The sequence below is a fragment of the Limanda limanda genome, chromosome 14 (assembly GCF_963576545.1).
Source record: "Limanda limanda chromosome 14, fLimLim1.1, whole genome shotgun sequence".
Lineage (NCBI taxonomy): Eukaryota > Metazoa > Chordata > Actinopteri > Pleuronectiformes > Pleuronectidae > Limanda > Limanda limanda.
In genome coordinates, this window is record NC_083649.1 from 11,336,113 (window position 1) to 11,353,382 (window position 17,270).

The 17,270-nt window shown below is 43.3% G+C and overlaps 2 protein-coding genes across 3 annotated transcripts; one reads left to right on the forward strand and one right to left on the reverse strand.

The window, feature by feature from the left end:
• Positions 1–2,661: 2,661 nt before the first annotated feature.
• Positions 2,662–12,007, reverse strand: rbm14a (RNA binding motif protein 14a). Of its 2 annotated transcripts, none has more exons than XM_061085694.1 (8): positions 11,973–12,007; positions 11,192–11,368; positions 9,440–9,624; positions 9,003–9,182; positions 8,793–8,902; positions 7,063–7,338; positions 6,738–6,958; positions 2,662–6,604 (listed from the first exon to the last, which is right to left on the reverse strand). In XM_061085694.1, the coding sequence occupies exons 2-8, from the start codon at positions 11,347–11,349 to the stop codon at positions 6,193–6,195; spliced, it is 1,542 nt and encodes a 513-aa protein (XP_060941677.1). In that variant the 5' UTR covers positions 11,350–11,368; positions 11,973–12,007; the 3' UTR covers positions 2,662–6,192. The 2 variants fall into 2 exon arrangements, with proteins under 2 accessions (XP_060941677.1, XP_060941678.1); XM_061085695.1 differs by having other exon boundaries at positions 11,940–11,982.
• A 1,010-nt stretch (positions 12,008–13,017) lies between these two features.
• On the forward strand, positions 13,018–17,234 carry LOC133019282 (ras and Rab interactor 1-like). Its single transcript, XM_061085696.1, has 6 exons — positions 13,018–13,163; positions 13,639–13,842; positions 14,402–14,516; positions 15,091–15,163; positions 15,299–15,390; positions 15,634–17,234. Exons 2-6 carry the CDS (start codon positions 13,639–13,641, stop codon positions 16,950–16,952), a joined length of 1,803 nt encoding a protein of 600 aa, XP_060941679.1. The 5' UTR covers positions 13,018–13,163; the 3' UTR covers positions 16,953–17,234.
• Positions 17,235–17,270: the final 36 nt, after the last annotated feature.

Below are 17,270 nucleotides of genomic sequence, written 5' to 3' on the forward strand. Positions count from 1 at the left end.
AGAGATGAAAGGTCTCTAGCGAGCTGGTAGCGTGTACTAACTTAGCAGTGAGTGCTATTGTGACCGTGTCTCAGTCTGTTCTACACCCCATCAATTCAAAGTGGTTCTAGGAACACTCGTACGACAAAGAGAAATGCAAAAAAACAAAGGCCAGAGTCGGCAGACCTGGAAGTGAATCTGAGGTGAACCTCTCCAGTCGGACCTGCACTCGGTGGTGATTTCTAACAAAGCCGCCAGAGAAGTGCAACTGCACATGATTCATCCTCCAAATGTAAGAGCTACCAGCAGTGTGTTAGAAATCATCACCAAGCAGGCCGATATTCTCTGAGGTTTCTAAATAAGCTGCAGCTGACATTTGGAAATCTCCTTTTGGAAAAATGTGTTGATCCAGCCCCCCCGCCTCCCACCAACCCATTACCCGTTGTTCCAGTGGTTTGTCTTTCCCCCCCGTCAGCTGAATGCTCTTTTCATTGTGCACTTCATTCCCAACTACGCAGCTTGTTCCATTCTGGGCCAACCTCTCTGACTGTTACTGTGTCCTCTGTATATAGGTAATGCCGTTCATGTGTTTTTAGACGTGCTCTCTCTGTAAAGTGATCGAAGCCCCATTGGATGACGTTACTGTATGTGGGACAACTTATTGCTGTATCTGTGTTTGAATGGTTGTATTTTGAAGGTGTCATCATCCAGGGATGGGTAGGGGTGGGCGGGGTTGATGTTTGTGATGTTTGTGTCCATCTGGAGGAGGAAGGGGGTGGGGTTTCTGGGTGGGGGTGGGTAAAGGGTAAATTATCACAACTGGTTTATACCAAGAGTGTCTTCATCAAGGAGGTGGACAGGACAGGGTCTGTCCTCTTCGAAACAGGAACATTTTTTTGCACCAAAGTCATCATCAAAGCGCAGCTTCTTCTTATTCAAGGTCACAATGGATGGATGATATCAGAACTCTAATGGATTTTTTTTGTTCTTTTATTTTTAGACAAGAAAAACCTGTCTTTTTTTGCATGATTAAGTGTCGTCTTTTTATTGGCTTGTGTGCCCGGTAAAAGCATGACCATTGTGTGAACTCTCACTTACCGGTGTGTTTGGAAAAACGAGATTTTTTACTTACCTCTTGACATGAACCTTCATTGACATTCATAATCAACGGTTTTACAATGTAGGGTCTGTAACTCGTTTGAAGGCTGTCTCGCATGCAGAAATGCAACTTGCAAGTAACCCATCAAACTTCAAACCCAGTTACCATAACTGCATCTTTGTAAAACACCATGGATGTCAATGCCAGATATCACCTAGCTAGCCAGACATTGCAGTCTTGTAAAATCGCTCTTTATTAAAGCGTTGCTATTTTCAATACTTATGTTTGAATGCTCGCTCCTTTTTCATACTACGCCAGCAGCATCATGGGAAGTCGTGATTGAAAGTCAAAGTACTGTATCTATGTGTTTGGTCTGGTCCACAGTGTGTGGTGTTTATTAATGTTTGCAAAGTCTTGTCATGTCTGTCTCCATCAACTGGACTTAATAATTCCCAGTCGACTGCTTTACTTGAAATCAGGCTTGGATTCCCCAGAAGCTCCAACTTTATTTTGAGACAATTCCAGCAACCCAGGGCAGAATGTGTACAGAAGTGGACAAGGGGGTTTTCAGATGGGTAAAGTTTCCATCTGTCGTTACATCAGTTATGTCTCTGTACACTATATTTTTGTAGCCATGGCTTATTTATCAGTAACATTAACCTGAATGACCTTTTCTTTTGTTTTCCTCGACCCTGCTAAATCAATGTAAGACACACAGCACGATCACTTTGAGGCTAACCAGCATCCACAGTATTTAATGAGGTTGAATTTAGAATTAGCGGTTTGACAAAACCTGTTTCAATGGATGAGTATCCGAGAAAGTATTTTTCTCTTAAGTTTATAGAACTAAGATGAGAGGATTTCTAAAACATTTCAGCTCCAGTTTCTTATTTTATAAGAGTCAGCACACACAATACTTCTAGATGCTCTCTAACCTTACAAAAACAACACTGGAGTGGTACTTACAATGGGTTGCCTGTACTGGTGTCCTTCACAATGGAAGATTCAAGTGGCTGCAGATACTTAACAGAGACCCTCACAAACCAGTGTAGCTGCCACTGAAACTACTTAAATCAACTAATCTGGCAGCTGGAAACCAGATGTTTCCGATGCAGAAAATGCTGATGTCTATTCAGTCCCACAATCCACTGTTTGTCCGTTCAGAAGCAGTATAATCTTAGAATTGTGTATACTGTTTTCTCCACACATTTAATAGTTGAACATCCATCTGTAAACTGTCATTGTTGAGACCATCTAAAGTCTTTTTAGCAGGGAGTGAGGTTCCATACCTTCTATTTCTTCTCATTTTCTTTCTGTTTGTTTTTTGTGAATCAAAGTGATTGAATTATCAATAGGTTTTGATTGTTATCAAATTATTGGTTTTTATTTGAAAAGCATAGGTTGATGTTTTTGGAAGAAAATGGAATAAAACGTCATCTCAAGCTGAGCTCAAATAGTTATTCGATGCCTCCTCCGCAAACGCATTCGACAAATGTTAACAGTGTCTAGACAGGCACTGATTCATGACGGGTTCAGTTCTGCAAGTGAAACTCACAGCTTACATTAATATTCACACAGAGAAGTTCAGATGAAATTCATTTATTGATAATTAAGCATTTCAAAGAACATGGAACAAAATGTAATTTAAAACAAAATGATAATATTTGTGTTCATTGTTATTCATACAAGTTGAATGTGGCATCAAAAATCGTCGATTTGGGGGGGGTTGGGAGAGAATGGGAGTCGTTGAACCAGCAACCGATCCTGAGCCGGGTTATTCAACTCTGAAATTGAGGGCCTACAGACGTGCTCTTTAGCAAGGCACTTAACCCCAAAGTGGCCCCAGGGGTACACGTTTACAAAAACTAGAACAATGCATCCCACCTACATGTCCCACGTTCAGCTCTGGATGTGATTGCCTGGAACTCTTGAAAGACAGGCCGTCAGATACAGGACGTACTAACACCAATGTGCCTGCTTCAGATTTAGACTAAACGATGGCGTGCGTGTCCTCAACAGTTGGTGTTCGAGCAGTCGGTTGGTTGGGTGCTGGAATGTATGAGCAGAGAATGCTTGGGGGAGGGGGGGGGGACATTTTTTGGGTTGTTATCTGGAAAATCGAAAAGCAGGAAAAATAAAAAAATAAAAAGAGTATCACCCATTTGAAAAAAGATGGGTGATCCATTCCCAACTTTCTGAAATTCCAAACGTCGGATGAGGAATGGAAAGTGTGGCCAAAGGTGTGTCTGTCTGTGTGTGTGTGAGTGTGCTTTGTGAGTGTGTACGTGTGTTACAGGGAGGGGCAGGAGTGTGTGATCTGCGTGTTTACCTTAGTGGGGGGACACCCCATCGTCCACAGCAGTTTCAGGCCTAACGCTGCTGTACTCCCCATCCCACGCTACAGCTGCGTGTGGCGTACGTCCAGGGCAAGGGCTCAGTTTGGCTCCCTCCCACTCTAGCTGCAATAATCAGCAAGAGGAAGAAGGTGGCTGGAGCAGCAGCAACAACAAGGCATGCAACTAACAGTTCACATGGAGCAGGTGGAATAATGTGGAAATGTAGAGAGGCTATCTGTCACTTAAACCTAACGTAGCACTACCGGTTCAGGTGGCGAAACAGAAACAGGAGTAACTAGTGTGTGGTACAATTATGAACAGGACTATTGTCAGTCATAAAAATCAAAATTCCGGCGAGATCAGGTGTAGATTATGATCATTGGCCCGTGTAATCTGTTTGACATGAATCAATGAACCCAAATACAATGCATCTAGATATACATGTGGCGTCAAACAACTCTGGAGGTGTGATATGGATGCAGAGCCAGCAAGCGGTCTTAGCCATGTGTTTCTGTTGAGATCACAAGAGGGGGGAGAGGGAAAGGTCACGACCCTTCTCGCTACTGCTCGGGAAAGTCAGCGGCCTTTACAAGAACCAAAACAACCCCCGGTGTTCACCTACGGCGCCAAGACCGTCACCTCATATCCACTCAGTGAAGAACCCTACGCTGAGCACATCAGCAACACACCAAAGCACTGCATTTAGAAGACACACACTCAGCCACTGAAATCATCTCTCATCGTTTTTCTACAAATCTAGAATCTGCATTTAAACTCGTTTGGGACGTCTGATTTTACAGCGTGTTTCGTACATATGCCAGAGGCTCAACCCCACTCAACACATGCTACAAGTCTGACAGCCAATAAAAGGGCTGCCTTTTATTTACACAGACCGGTACAACAAATCAGTAGTTCTACGTATTCTTGTCTACTAGCTATCTTCAACTGTTTAGGAGGAAACACAATCACTTCATCTTCAAGTGAACAGTCAATATTTTTACCAAATGTTGGTTGAAATTACTTTTGCAGCTTAAAATATTTACACAAGTAGCAAATTGTACATTTTCTGTTATGAAAACTAGCTCCACTTTCCCTCTCAATCACCAGTGGTTTACTAATGTGAGCTGAAGCGTGACGGCAGCTGATGAGACCGGAAAACAAAAACCAATGGTAGGAAATGTCAAAGAAAAGAGGAAATTATTTATCAAGGTCTGAATCTTTTGATATCATTGGCCAAACAATATTTGGAACCATTCTTCTGGAGTTTAGAAATTAAAATATGTAATAACAAAACCAACAAGTCTCTTTAGGCTGGATTTGATTAGGATGGAGAACTTGCTCCTCACACAGGATGCTCCGACAGTTATTCAAGACTAAACTAAAAATCTGGAGGAAAAAATGCCAATGACCACAAGATTCCTTCTTCTGATAACCTTTGACCTAAGACTGACACGATAAACTGTATTTTGTGTTTGCGTCGACTTTGAGATACATGGAGAGGCTGGGCTAAAAATAAAACAAGCAACGTAAATTACGACAACTCAGAGGACAACCAAGTCTAAAAACATCCACTCAGTATTTTTACCCTGTTCTCAAAGTTCTTTCAAAAGTTGCTACTGAGCCAAACAATGAAATCTTGAACCTGCACTGATGACATCTGTCTGAAGTTAAACTAACTCCCACTTCAACAGCATGACCATCACTCCGGGAAAACAGGTTGGCTAAAAAAAACAAAAAACTAAGTCAGGTCAGGTAACCACAAAATCACTTTCTGATACTGTGAAGTTCGCTGCAAAGTAAACTGAACGATCTGCGACTGAGACAGTTCGAACGGTTTCAGTAGCTTGAAAAACCTTCCTGCTCAGTGAAACCAACCTAAAACATACTCGTACCACAATCCGGTCAATTCACACATTCTCAATGTTAACCAGGTGAAGATTATTTACTAAGAAGGCAACAAATGATGAAATGTCTCCCGTTTAATGTCTGGACAAACAGTCTGGCTTTTACAAACAGGTCAATGTGACAGAATTCAAACCAAGGCCTGTTACATTCTCTACACAGGGCAGTGAGTGTTTGGACACAAATATTAAATTTAAAATTGGTCATAATCATTGTGTACAAGCTTGTACAAACCTGAATGTCTGTTACTGCAAGAAAAGTTGCAACAAGTGGAAGAAAATATGTTGTATCCGTTAATAAAAAGTGCAAGATGGGTGAGTTCCTGATTTTGACATGGCACCACTCATCTGCTCAAACAGATGAACAGTTTTTTGCGACTCAGCATCTACAAGTAAATTTTTTTTTTTTAGATGACGCAGTTACAATTTTTATTTTGCACATTTTTACAATTATTTTAGGTAGAGTATGTAAGAGGCCTTAAACCAGCACTAAACAAAAAGTTTCAATGGAACCCAACCTTTCTGTAACTTAACCAAAAAAACGTTCAGCTGTGCCTCAGTAACATCAAACTAAAACTGATGCTTGAAAATATTCAAATATTAACTGTCCCACTCATCTCCACCTTTGTCCACTTGTTAACGCATATAATCAACCCTCTTAACAACGATAACCGACGGGCTGGCAAGTTACAGACTTGGGTAAAATGTACAAAAGGGTGGCGCGCTTCATATTTAAAGCACATTCGAATTACAACCTTGCTCCCTCGGATTTTCCGCTTCAAACTGTCCCTCATGTAAATACACATGCACACACGCGAGCACACACAAACACACGCTCACACATCTGCAGTGTGGTAGGAGTGTGCTGGGGATGGAACTATCGATAAGGGGGTTCTGGCGTGTGGTAAGGGTAATCATGGCGCTGGGGCATGGGTTGCCCGTGTGCGGGTGTCTGCTCATACGGTGTGGATGCGGAGTAGCCTCCCGCCGCTGTGTAAGCTCCTGATGAATCATATGCTCCGTAGCCTCCAGATGCGTCATAGCCAGCCGAGCCGTCGTAGTTCCCCGAAGCGCCATATGTCCCCGGCGGCGCGTAGGCTCCCGGTGCGGCATATGATGGGGGTGCCGAGTACGTCCCTGGGGGTGCAGGATTTGTGGTGGCTGGCGGAGGCGGAGGAGGTGGGGGAGGAGGATTGGTGTAGGCATACTGGAGGTACTGGTACTGTTGCTGGTATTGTTGCTGGTACTGTTGGTATTGGTGCATTTGCTGATAGTACTCTGTGTAAGACCTGGAGTGAAGGTTACCGTTGGAGGGAAGTAAAAGAGAGAAAGGTCAGAGAGCAAGTGGATGTTTTCAAACACATTTGTGAACTTCTGCACAAAAGCTATTTGTTATGCATTAAATTAAAATGTTTCCTGTACCTAGCAACAGGATCTGACCCTTCGGGTGTGGTGGCAGCAGTGTTGTCCTCTGGCACGCCGGGGGGTGTCGGCAGCAGGGCCCGTCGTTTGGGTCGGATCTGAGCGAAGGAACCCGGGACGGGGTCGGGGAGGAGGGGGGCTCGGTTTCCTCTGATTGGGCTGCGGTCCCGCTCGTTTTCTGAAGACCCTCCCTTTCCCCCCCTCTGCTGCTCGGCCAGAACCTGGTCAGTGAATACACATTACATGTAAAACAAATTGTAACCAATGCACAGAATATAAATGGAAAAGAAAATTATAATTTTACACAAATAAAAAAATAAAAGACCTTCTGTCCTTCCTGAAAGAACTTGGCTCTTGCTGCCTCAAAAAGCGTTGTTGGATCTGGTCCATTCTGTGAATCCGATTCTTCAACAGTGGTTATGGGATTATGATTGGCCATATCGGTGTACACCTGGTCAGCTACGGCACCATACACCTGGCTGGCAAGAGCACCGTAAATCACCCCATCTGCACCTTTAGCGCTGGTAATGCCCTTCAGAGCTGCATAGGTGGGGTCGAAGGATGTGGTGTTGTAGAAAGAGTTATGGACACTTTGCTGAACCTGCAAAGACAAATGAAAGAAACCAGCATGTAAAAGTTAGGGGAAGTATTCAAACCTGATTTATCTAAACAATACATCACATCATTATTGACTGCAAAGTGTGACGTTAAGTTTTTACACGGATCTGACCTGTTGGACAATTTGGGCAACGTTTATACTAATGTGTTTTTGTTTAACACCTTTGACAACTATAACAAATTCCGGCCTGTATAAGTAGTCTACATCTATGGAAACACAACGGAAAACCAATGTCACATGATCAAGTACAGTGTATTCTAAAAGTTTTCCACATTTTGCAGACTCGTCATCAAATGGAGTCAATATTTTCCCTTTCAAATCAATCTACACTAGGGATGGGACTCGACAGGAGTTTTCATGTTCGACTATTAATAACGTTATTGAACAATTAATCGATTATTTGCTACGGCATGAATCCAGGAACCCTGGTCTGTGAGTTTAGGGGAAGGGATGGGGCGATTAGAGTGAATACATATTTTCTTTAGATGTACACATCACTGACATGAACTAATAGTCCGTTAAGAGATCTGACGGGGATTTAGCACCCGTTACACTCATCTGCTGTAGGAAGTCGCGCTCGCGCAAGATACCGGAGGAAGTTGTTCTCATAATGTGCGGGACTAGAGCGATTATTCATTAGGCTTGAATTTTTACTGAAATTAATTCTTAATGACGAATAATCGATCATTGATTATTCATTACCAACCCTAATCTACACACAATACTACTTCACAATGACAAAGCAAAAACAAGTTTTTGGAGTGTTTTGTAAATCTATTAAAAATAAAAGACTGAAATATACCATTAACATAAGTATTCAGACTGTTCACTAAGTACTTGGTTGAAGCACCTTTGGCATCAATGACAGCCTCAAGTCGTCTTGTAAATGATCCCATTAGCCTGGCACACCGTTATTTTGATAGTTTCTCCCATTCTTATTGCTGGACACTTTCTTATATCCTTACCCAGATCTGTGTCTCGACAGAATCTACAGACAATTCTCTCCACCTCATGGCTTGGCTTTCACTCAGATGTATATCTGTGAGACTTCATATAGACAGGTGTGTGCCGTTCCTAATTATGTCCAATGAAGTCCATTAGGATCAAGTTGAAGAAGCATCTCAAGGGCCATTTATCGAAGTAGGATACACCAGAGCTCAGTTGCAAGTGTCATAACAAAGGGTCTGAAAACCTTTCTCTTTCATTTTTGATAAATTTACAAAACACTCCCAAAAACTGTTTTGCTTTGTCATTGCGGAGGAGTATTATGTGTAGATTAATGTTCATCCATTCTAAGATGAGTCTGACACAAAACAAAATGTGGAAAACTCAAATCTTGTGGCCTCGTGTCCAGCAGGCGTAAATATAGCAAACTTGAAGCACCTAAAACTAAACCTAACCTAAAAGTCATTGGCGTGGATGTAGCATTAACTTACTTGTATGGGAAGTCCTGCAGCGGCCGCTGCAGCTGCTGCTAGCACAGCTGCTTGACTCTGGTGATGTTCTAATGATGGAGGAGGTCGGGGAAGAAGACCTTCTCTGCCGCCTGGGAGAAGAAAGACATGACACGTGAGCTCTTTATAGCATTCAATTAAATACATAACATTGTTCAGTGAATGCTTCATCTCCAGCTTCTGATACAGTACCACCATGATTGCCTCCATTTCCACCGGCGAGCTGGTTGATCAAAGGTTGTGCTTTGGACAGCTCCACGGCCAGCTGACGGCCCTTGAACATGGTCCCATTAAGTCCCTCGATCGCTACAAGGGCCTCCTCCTTCCTCTCCATATGCACAAAGGCATAGCCCACATTTGAGCATAATCTTGCTGTAGAGTAGAGAGGGAGCAGTGAGATCAGGGTTAGCTCTGAGGTCCATCATATATTTTCATTCTCACCTTTGGACCATTATTAACTTGATGGGTTTAACACTTTAAAACTTTGAAACCCAACTGTCTAAATAATTAGCACCCACATATAAACTTCTAAATAAAACTGTTGTAATTACACAATATTCCCATTAGTTCACACTATATTCAAACAAATGGCTCATTTCAATGTATTGAAGAACTGATTAAAAACGCACCTTTGACTTTATCACAGTCTAAAACTCTTCCGAATGTTGAGAACAGCCCGTGCAAGTCGTCTGCGGAGCATGTTGCACTGAGGTTCCCTACAAACACTTTAGTGGAGTTGGGTGGGCGAGCGCGGGATTCCTCCACCACCAGGGGTCTGCCCCTGTACTCTTTGCCATCAAGATGCCTTATGGCCCTGTGGATACGAGAATTACCTTTGTTATTACCGGGTGAACAGCACAAGGGAGGGGTAACACATCAGACATATTAGGTAATATAGAAATGTAAAAAATCCTGCATTATTAAATATGAATAATATACTTGGTTAATACATTACATGTCATTTGGCAGACGCTTTTTTCCAAAGCGACTTACAATTAGTGCATTCAACATCTAATAGGTATCTTGCTGCTCATCTTTAGAATAAATATACTTCTGTCTTATCTTAAGGTAATTTAATCCTTTAAGCACCACAGTGGGGCAATTTGAAAAGCTAACTAAGTTAAAGTCGTGTTTGACAGTCAACATTAACACGCTCTGACAGGTTGGACTGGAAAACCCAGCAACTATTTGATAAACTGCCTCAAACCTGGTGAAGTGATTTGAAACTAAGCTTCCTGAGATGGTTTAAGAATATAGAACTTGATATGCCTAAGCTTCCTGAAAGAACTTGGCTCTTGCTGCCTCAAAAAGCGTTGTTGGATCTGGTCCAGTCTGTGAATCTGATTCTTCAACAGTGGTTATGGGTTTATGATTGCCCATATCGGTGTACACCTGGTCAGCTACGGCACCATACACCTGGCTGGCAAGGGCACCGTAAATCACCCCATCTGCACCTTTAGCACTGGTAATGCCCTTCAGAGCTGCATAGGTGGGGTCGAAGGATGTGGTGTTGTAGAATGAGTTTATCCAAAGCGACTTACAATAAGTGCATTCAACATCTAATAGGTATCTTGCTACTCATCTTTAGAATAAATAAACTTGTGTCTTATCTTAAGGCAATTTGAAAAGCTAACTAAGTTAAAGTCGTGTTTGACAGTCGACATTACCAAGCTCTGACCGGTTGAACTGGGAAACCCAGCAACTATTTGATAAACTGCCTCAAACCTGATGAAGTGATTTGAAACTAAGCTTCCTGATGTGGTTGAGTAATATAGAACTCGATATGCCCGCTTCGGTTAGTCATAGAAACACACGAGAGGAGCGGTTCCTTCACCGGCGGTGGACTAGAGGAGAGGCAGACTAGTGGCAGAAACTTGGACGATGGGCAGAAAAGGTCTCTGGTTCGTCTCCACGGAGAAACAACAAAAAGACGAACCTGGATTGATCTGTCCAAAAATCCAAGAGGATTCTCCCTACCCTGTCTAGTGCCCCTGAGCAAGGCACCTTACTTCCCTAACATCTGCTCCCCGGGCGCAATACATGGCTGCCCACTGCTCTGTGTCCTGCACCAAATGGGTTAAAAGCAGAAGTTAAATTTCGCTACAATTGCATGAGTGTGCTTGTACATGTCTGTGCATGTGTTTGGGATAAATAAAATGTATCTTAATCTTAACTAAGTTAAAGTCGTGTTTGACAGTCGACATTACCAAGCTCTGACAGGTTGAACTGGAAAACCCAGCAACTATTTGATAAACTGCCTCAAACCTGATGAAGTGATTTGAAACTAAGCTTCCTGATATGGTTTAAGAATATAGAACTTGATATGGTTAGTCATAGAAACACAGGAGAGGAGCGGTTCCTCCATCACATCAGCCAGGTACCTGTCCGCTGCCCCTTCTCCCTTCAGGGTCACGAAGGCGTACTGCCGGAGCAGGGAGCAGGTGTTGATCTCCCCGTACGGAGCGAACAGCTTGTTCAGCTCGTCGTGAGTTGCATCCAAAGGAAGGTTCCCCACAAACAACTTCACGTGGTCGGTCATCTCTGAATCAACCAGACATCTGCAGGAGAGTAAACAGGACGCATCGGTTACGTTCGCCACGTAGGGTAGAGCTACTTAATCCGATAATCTACATAGGGAAATCAAGATTAAAGCTAAACTATCGGGCTGTACCCTCCTTGTTCGTGTTAAACTGAGCTTATTAATAATATAATGGAGTGTTTACATTCCCCTCTTCTGAGAAGTGCACTGCCGCTAGCTAGCCGAGTGCTAGCTAAGCGGATACAATTAACTTTCCCGGTCGAAAAGCAGATCCCATGAAGTTAAAACCAGTTTGGGAACTTGCTGGGTGATTAAACATCAAACAAACACCAACATGAAACAGCTTGAATGAGCCGGCGTGAGGCCAGAGACGTTACAAGCGATTAGCTTAGAAACTACTGGCCATCTTGTGGAACGGCAGCATCGGTGACGTAGCTAAGCTAGGTAGCTAATGCTAACGTAGTGGGTTTTATCATTGTATACTGGAGTAATTGCTACAGCTAGATGTATATGAATGGCTCGCGATTCCTTAAAGAGCATAAACTACTTCTGTTGCTTTGAGGTCGAGTCTAAATAACGCGGAGAAAGACCTTAAATGCGGCAGCACGGTACCGACTTCTTACCCAACGCGGTCCCGTAGCTGTATTTCAAACCTCACTTCCGGTTCCGGTGTGTCGTAGAGGGGAAGAGGCGACGCATCATCATCAGACTCACACAGGTCAAATTCTTTTATTTTTAAATATACAACGTGGACAACGACAGATTAACTTTACTTCAGCATGGATTTAGTTTGTATAGCAGTATTTGAACATGAAGGGATTTTTACGCGATTTTGTTTAAGTGTGTGCGTGTGTGTGTGTAATCTGTTCGATGTTTACAAGTGCAAATATACAGTCTATGGGTGCAAACACAAACAAGACGTGAGTCAACACTAGAAGAAAGTGCAGCAGCCCTTTGAGCAATGTTTGCACACTGAGAGAATCAGATGAGGGTTTTTTTTTTTTTTTACATTTTTTTTATTTGCTGTTGTGTATTTGTGCAAGTATAAATATAAAAAATATAAAAGTAGGAACAACAACAACAAAAAAATGTAAGCACCAGGTAGGGATTTTGCATGATGTTGTAAGTTCACACACAAGACTGGATTGTGCAATGTACCGTTTGTCCGTTGTTTGCCAAGGGAAGTTAAAGACTTATCCAGTTTGAGTTATTTATTTAAATTATGCAGGTTTTTAATCATTTACATTGTTTAACAACCATCACATTGCATAATATTGCCACTTTACTTCAGATTGAGAACCTCTTTTATCTCACTGAAAAGTCCAACCTAAGTCTAACCAGTCCAAGGCCTGTGCAAACACTTTGAAGCAGTACTAAAGTGTCACCTCTGGAGGATGCTGTTTCTTTGAATAGACACATAAACACACACAGTTATAATATAAAGTTAGATGTTAGGTGTTGTACCATGTGTCTGTCCTGTATCAAACATTGTACATAACTGTTTTATTATCTCATTAACAACTCATTACATCAACAGTTCAGCTGAAGCTGCTGCTGGTCAAGCTACTGTCCGACTCATGTCTCACAGTCAGTACAGTCCTGTGGTGCAGGCATGTTTTCAACAGGTGAGGTCAGGCAAGAGAAGGAGGAGGAGGAGGAGGAGCCAGAAGGAGGAAGCAAGACGACTCCAGACCTGTGGACTCACCGGAGTTAGAGGAGAAGTTGACTTTCCATCTAGTAAACCTGGCTGCTGGAAGAGAAAAACAGGAGTATGGCATCATAAAGGGGATTAAGAGAAGGATCAGGCCAAAGAGGTAAACAACAATCCGGGCTGTGTTACAGTGAGAATCTGTAGCTGATGTAAAAAAGTGTTGTGATTGTCAGGAAGAGAAGTGTGTGAACAGTTAGCAGAGGAAATGTAGTTTCACAGGAATGCACGCTGCAGATCCAGGCAGATGTTGGCCTGTAGACCACACAGCTTTGACCGAATGGAAGCCATTAGATATGTTCACATGTTATTATTATATCCCTAATAATAGTAATAGCGCTTTATGTGGTGTTTGGTGTGTGCTGCATGCTTCCTCTTAGCCTTGAAGCTCTGTCTGTGCCTGAGCTGCTGCACTTTACCAAGTCTGGACTTGCTGTCTCAATCCAGGCAGATTTACAGCGCAGGTGTGTGTCTGCTGCAGGCCCACCTACCTCCCTGTTAGAAACACATGCAGCATGTTGAGGGGTGCATGGTCAGCTGCAGGACTATTCATAACAATGTGTGTGTGTGTTTGTGTGTAGATGGCACAGCAGGAGGAACCCCTGTATGATTTCCCGGAGCCCAGCCAGTCAACAGAGCGACCGTTCCAGGGGCATCAGAGGGGACAGGGCTCCTTGAGAAGCGTCAGCGTGCTGGACCGCCTCCTGCTCACGGTGCCTGTCTGGCTTCAGCTGTCAATCAACCCTGCGACCGCACTGCACATACTGCAGAGAGAGCCTCCAGGGGTCAGATACACACGCTTAGTACTTAAATGGGGAAAATCACAAGAAAGCACACACACACACTCAGTGACCTTGCTTGGACCTTGTTTTGACAACTGTCCTGAGATCCGATCACTCAGACCATGTCCGGGTCACATGTGCCGAGCTGCTATAGCTTATTTTTAAATCAAATTAATTGTTATGCTTCTCAGGGCCCATACGCTGATTTATGTGTGGCCATTTTATCAACATTGACACTTTTCTAAAATTGGTGACTTTTGGTGATTTTTTCATAGCAAAGCTGCGCATTCATTCAGTCCCTCCAGACTCTCCTCTCTTTCTCTCTCTCTCTCTCTCTCACACACACAGACACACATCTGTGAACTCAGACTGGGTAAAAACAGCATCATTTGGTCTTCACAAACTCACATACCTATGTGTTTATTTGCATATAGAGCGGGGAAGTGAGATCCCATCACAAGTGGTCACAGGGGACAAATTCAGGACATATTTTTTAATGCCAGGTGTATACAGACAATGTGTTTCTCTTTCTGGCCAGCTAATCAGTTGTGTTGTCCTGCAGACATTCCTGGTGCGGAAGTCTCGCACATCTCAGAGAAACGTGCTGTGCGTGCGGCTGGTGGACGACAGCGTGCCGTCCTTCGTTCGGCAGTTTGGCATCAGGGAGGAACAGAGCAGTAAGTGCCCAACACTCTTCAACCCTAATGAGCTTTTAACACGTGTCTCATCCCAAACACAGGAGATAAAATCTCTGGATCAGAAACGTATAATCACAGCAGTTTGATTACACATGCATGTCATAGTAGCACTTAAAGACTGATGTGCACTGCTGAGGTCATTTGGATGAACAAGCACATCCTGCCAAGCTTATGTGATTACATTGTTTTAGTCCGTTTTCATATACTGTAAATGCTACTGTTTAGATTACTGTAATTTGGTTAATTTGGACAACTTTCAACAGAAAATCACAGAATTTTTTTATTTTATTTCTTTATTATTTTATATTAAAAATCTTTGTATGTATTATATACTTTTAAATGGTTGGTTATTCAGTCAGTGTGCTGTTATAATAGACTTAACCAGACTGGCATGATCCACACATCTAACTTGTAGATCACAGAAAGGAGGAAATTGCCAGTCTCCCTGTTTACAGTAGTTTAATCATAGTCCAAATAACCACATTATCACAGTAAATAGTCAAATAACCATAGAGGCAGTTTAACCACATCTATCCCATCTCCATCACTCCAGCTCAGTGTCTGGAGGATTCAGCCATCAGTTTTCCAGATCTGCCGAGACTAATTTCTTTCTACTGTGTCAGCAGGTAAGATTTTATCTTTCTTGTATCACAACATTCCTTCCACTTCTATTGAGTCACCATCAATTTTACATTTATTTCCACATCTCTTGTCCATATTCATTGATCAACAGGAACTGATAGTGTGTGTGTGTGTTTCAGAGATGTATTACCTTTCCCTCTGGAGCTTCCTGAAGCCATCGCCAAGGCAACATCACACAAAGAGCTGGAGTCCATCTCACATATGGGAATAGGTTGGTGAACACAACTCCTCGTTTCCTTACACATGATTTTTCTAACAAGAACCTAGGCCTGAAAGGGTTTATTTACACAAGGCGCTCACAAACATAAAGTTACAGATTTCACATTAATTATTGTTTTGAAAGTTTGTGCAATTATCCAGATTTAAAATGACAATATGAATCACTCAAGATTGACCAATTGAGCAAAAAATAAAAGTTTCACCACACTGAAAAAACATCTGTATTGTTTTCTAGAGTTTTGGAGTTCACATCTGAACGTCCGAGGGCCGCGGGAAGCTCCCAAGCCCCAGAAGGACAAGGAGAAGAAGCCAGACTCTGTAACGCCAGCGCCACCTGCTGCTCCTCCACAGACCAGATCTGAAGGTACCTCTCAGCCCGACTCAGACCACCAGCCCAAGACAGCACCTGAACCAGACGCAGCCACCAGTCAATCAGCTTCCAACCCCACTCTGTTCCATGAGTTTTGTCCAATCACGACACGCAGCCCCGGAGAGTTGGACTCTGGATCCGGCTTGGGCGCTCTCTGCTTCATCAATCCGCTTTTCTTGCAGTCTCAGAACGTTCTGTCCCGACGGCAACTGCTCAAACGCAGCCTCAAAATTCGAATTTCCACAGAGACATCCACCATGCTGCCACCACCGCTCGCTCCGCCACCCCCACCGCCTCTCATGCCCAAAACTAAGGGCAGGTGTAAAGCACAGAAAAAGAAACAGGGTGATGGAGGCGCCCAGCTCAGTGGAAGTCTTTCTCAGGGTGGGAACCCAAGTCAAGCCACCACCCTGGGTGATCCCACAGCCCAGGACACCTCACAGACTCTGACACAAACACAGGAAGGTCCCAGTGGAGCGCAAACACAGCTTCTGTCTGCACCTCCTCTCTCCCAGCCTGAGGAGCAGGAGTCGGGTCAAACTGAAGCTCAATTCGAGGGAGTAGAGGCTGCCCAGCTCCCAACAGTGATGGACCTCCTCCAAGAGGACTCAGACTACATGCAGCCCTCTCCAATTATCAGCTTCTCCCAACCTCCCTCACTCTCTCCTTACCTCTCCCCTTACATGGCACCTCCTCTTTTCCCAAAATTGTCCCACTCTCCTCGCGGCTCCCCCGGTATTTCTCCCTCTCTCTCCCCTTATCAATCCCCAAGCATGTCTCCCAGGGCCCCCTTTGGTCTCTCTCCATGTGACTCCCCCTGTGCCTCACCCTCCCTTTCACCTTATCAGTCCCCATCACTTTCTCCAAGGACCGCCTTCCCCCTGTCTCCCTTCACTGCCTCATCCTTCTCTCAGCTGGCAGAGCAGGTGTATCACGTCCCCTCTGCCACCGCTTTAAGACCCGATCAGCAAAGATCAGAGCCTGACGGTGAGGAGAAAAGAGAAGCCACTGATGGAAATAAGGAGGAAGAAGATGAAACAAATGAGGAATTGGAGGGTTTGGTTTTACAGATGAATGCTGCTATTCTAAATGACACGGACAGCTGCAGTTCCTTTAGCAGTCTCGAGGGGGCAGCAGAGACTCCAATTCGCTCACTGCATGATCAGAACATTGTGAGTCTCTAGCAAACAGAAATACAAGACTATCAATTATTATATTATGTGATATAATAAAGTATCATGTAAAATTAGCACAGATATGTTGACAGCATTCAAGGAGCGTAGAAGTTTTTAGACGCACAAAACCAAAATTTATCACGCACATACCTGATGTTTTGCATTTATAGTCATGTTAATAGAAATTTTGTACAGTTTCTATCATCCTCTGTTTCCCGAGCATACAATAAAATATCTGACAGATTTTGTACCTGACAGGGTTTCCGTATCTCCTGAAAATTAAATTGCAGAATTGAAAGTCTCACATCTAATTATAACATAAATAAT

Excerpts from the sequence above, each read along its gene's own strand:
- rbm14a (XM_061085694.1), bottom strand. The coding sequence starts at position 11,349 with ATGACCGACCACGTGAAGTTGTTTGTGGGGAACCTTCCTTTGGATGCA. Across the intron at positions 9,183-9,439 it reads AGACTGTGATAAAGTCAAAG|CAAGATTATGCTCAAATGTG; the intron begins GTGCGTTTTTAA and ends TCTACTCTACAG. Across the intron at positions 6,959-7,062 it reads TCTTTCAGGAAGGACAGAAG|GTTCTGGCCGAGCAGCAGAG; the intron begins GTCTTTTATTTT and ends TTCACTGACCAG.
- LOC133019282 (XM_061085696.1), top strand. The coding sequence starts at position 13,639 with ATGGCACAGCAGGAGGAACCCCTGTATGATTTCCCGGAGCCCAGCCAG. Across the intron at positions 14,517-15,090 it reads CATCAGGGAGGAACAGAGCA|CTCAGTGTCTGGAGGATTCA; the intron begins GTAAGTGCCCAA and ends CCATCACTCCAG. Across the intron at positions 15,164-15,298 it reads TCTTTCTACTGTGTCAGCAG|AGATGTATTACCTTTCCCTC; the intron begins GTAAGATTTTAT and ends TGTGTGTTTCAG.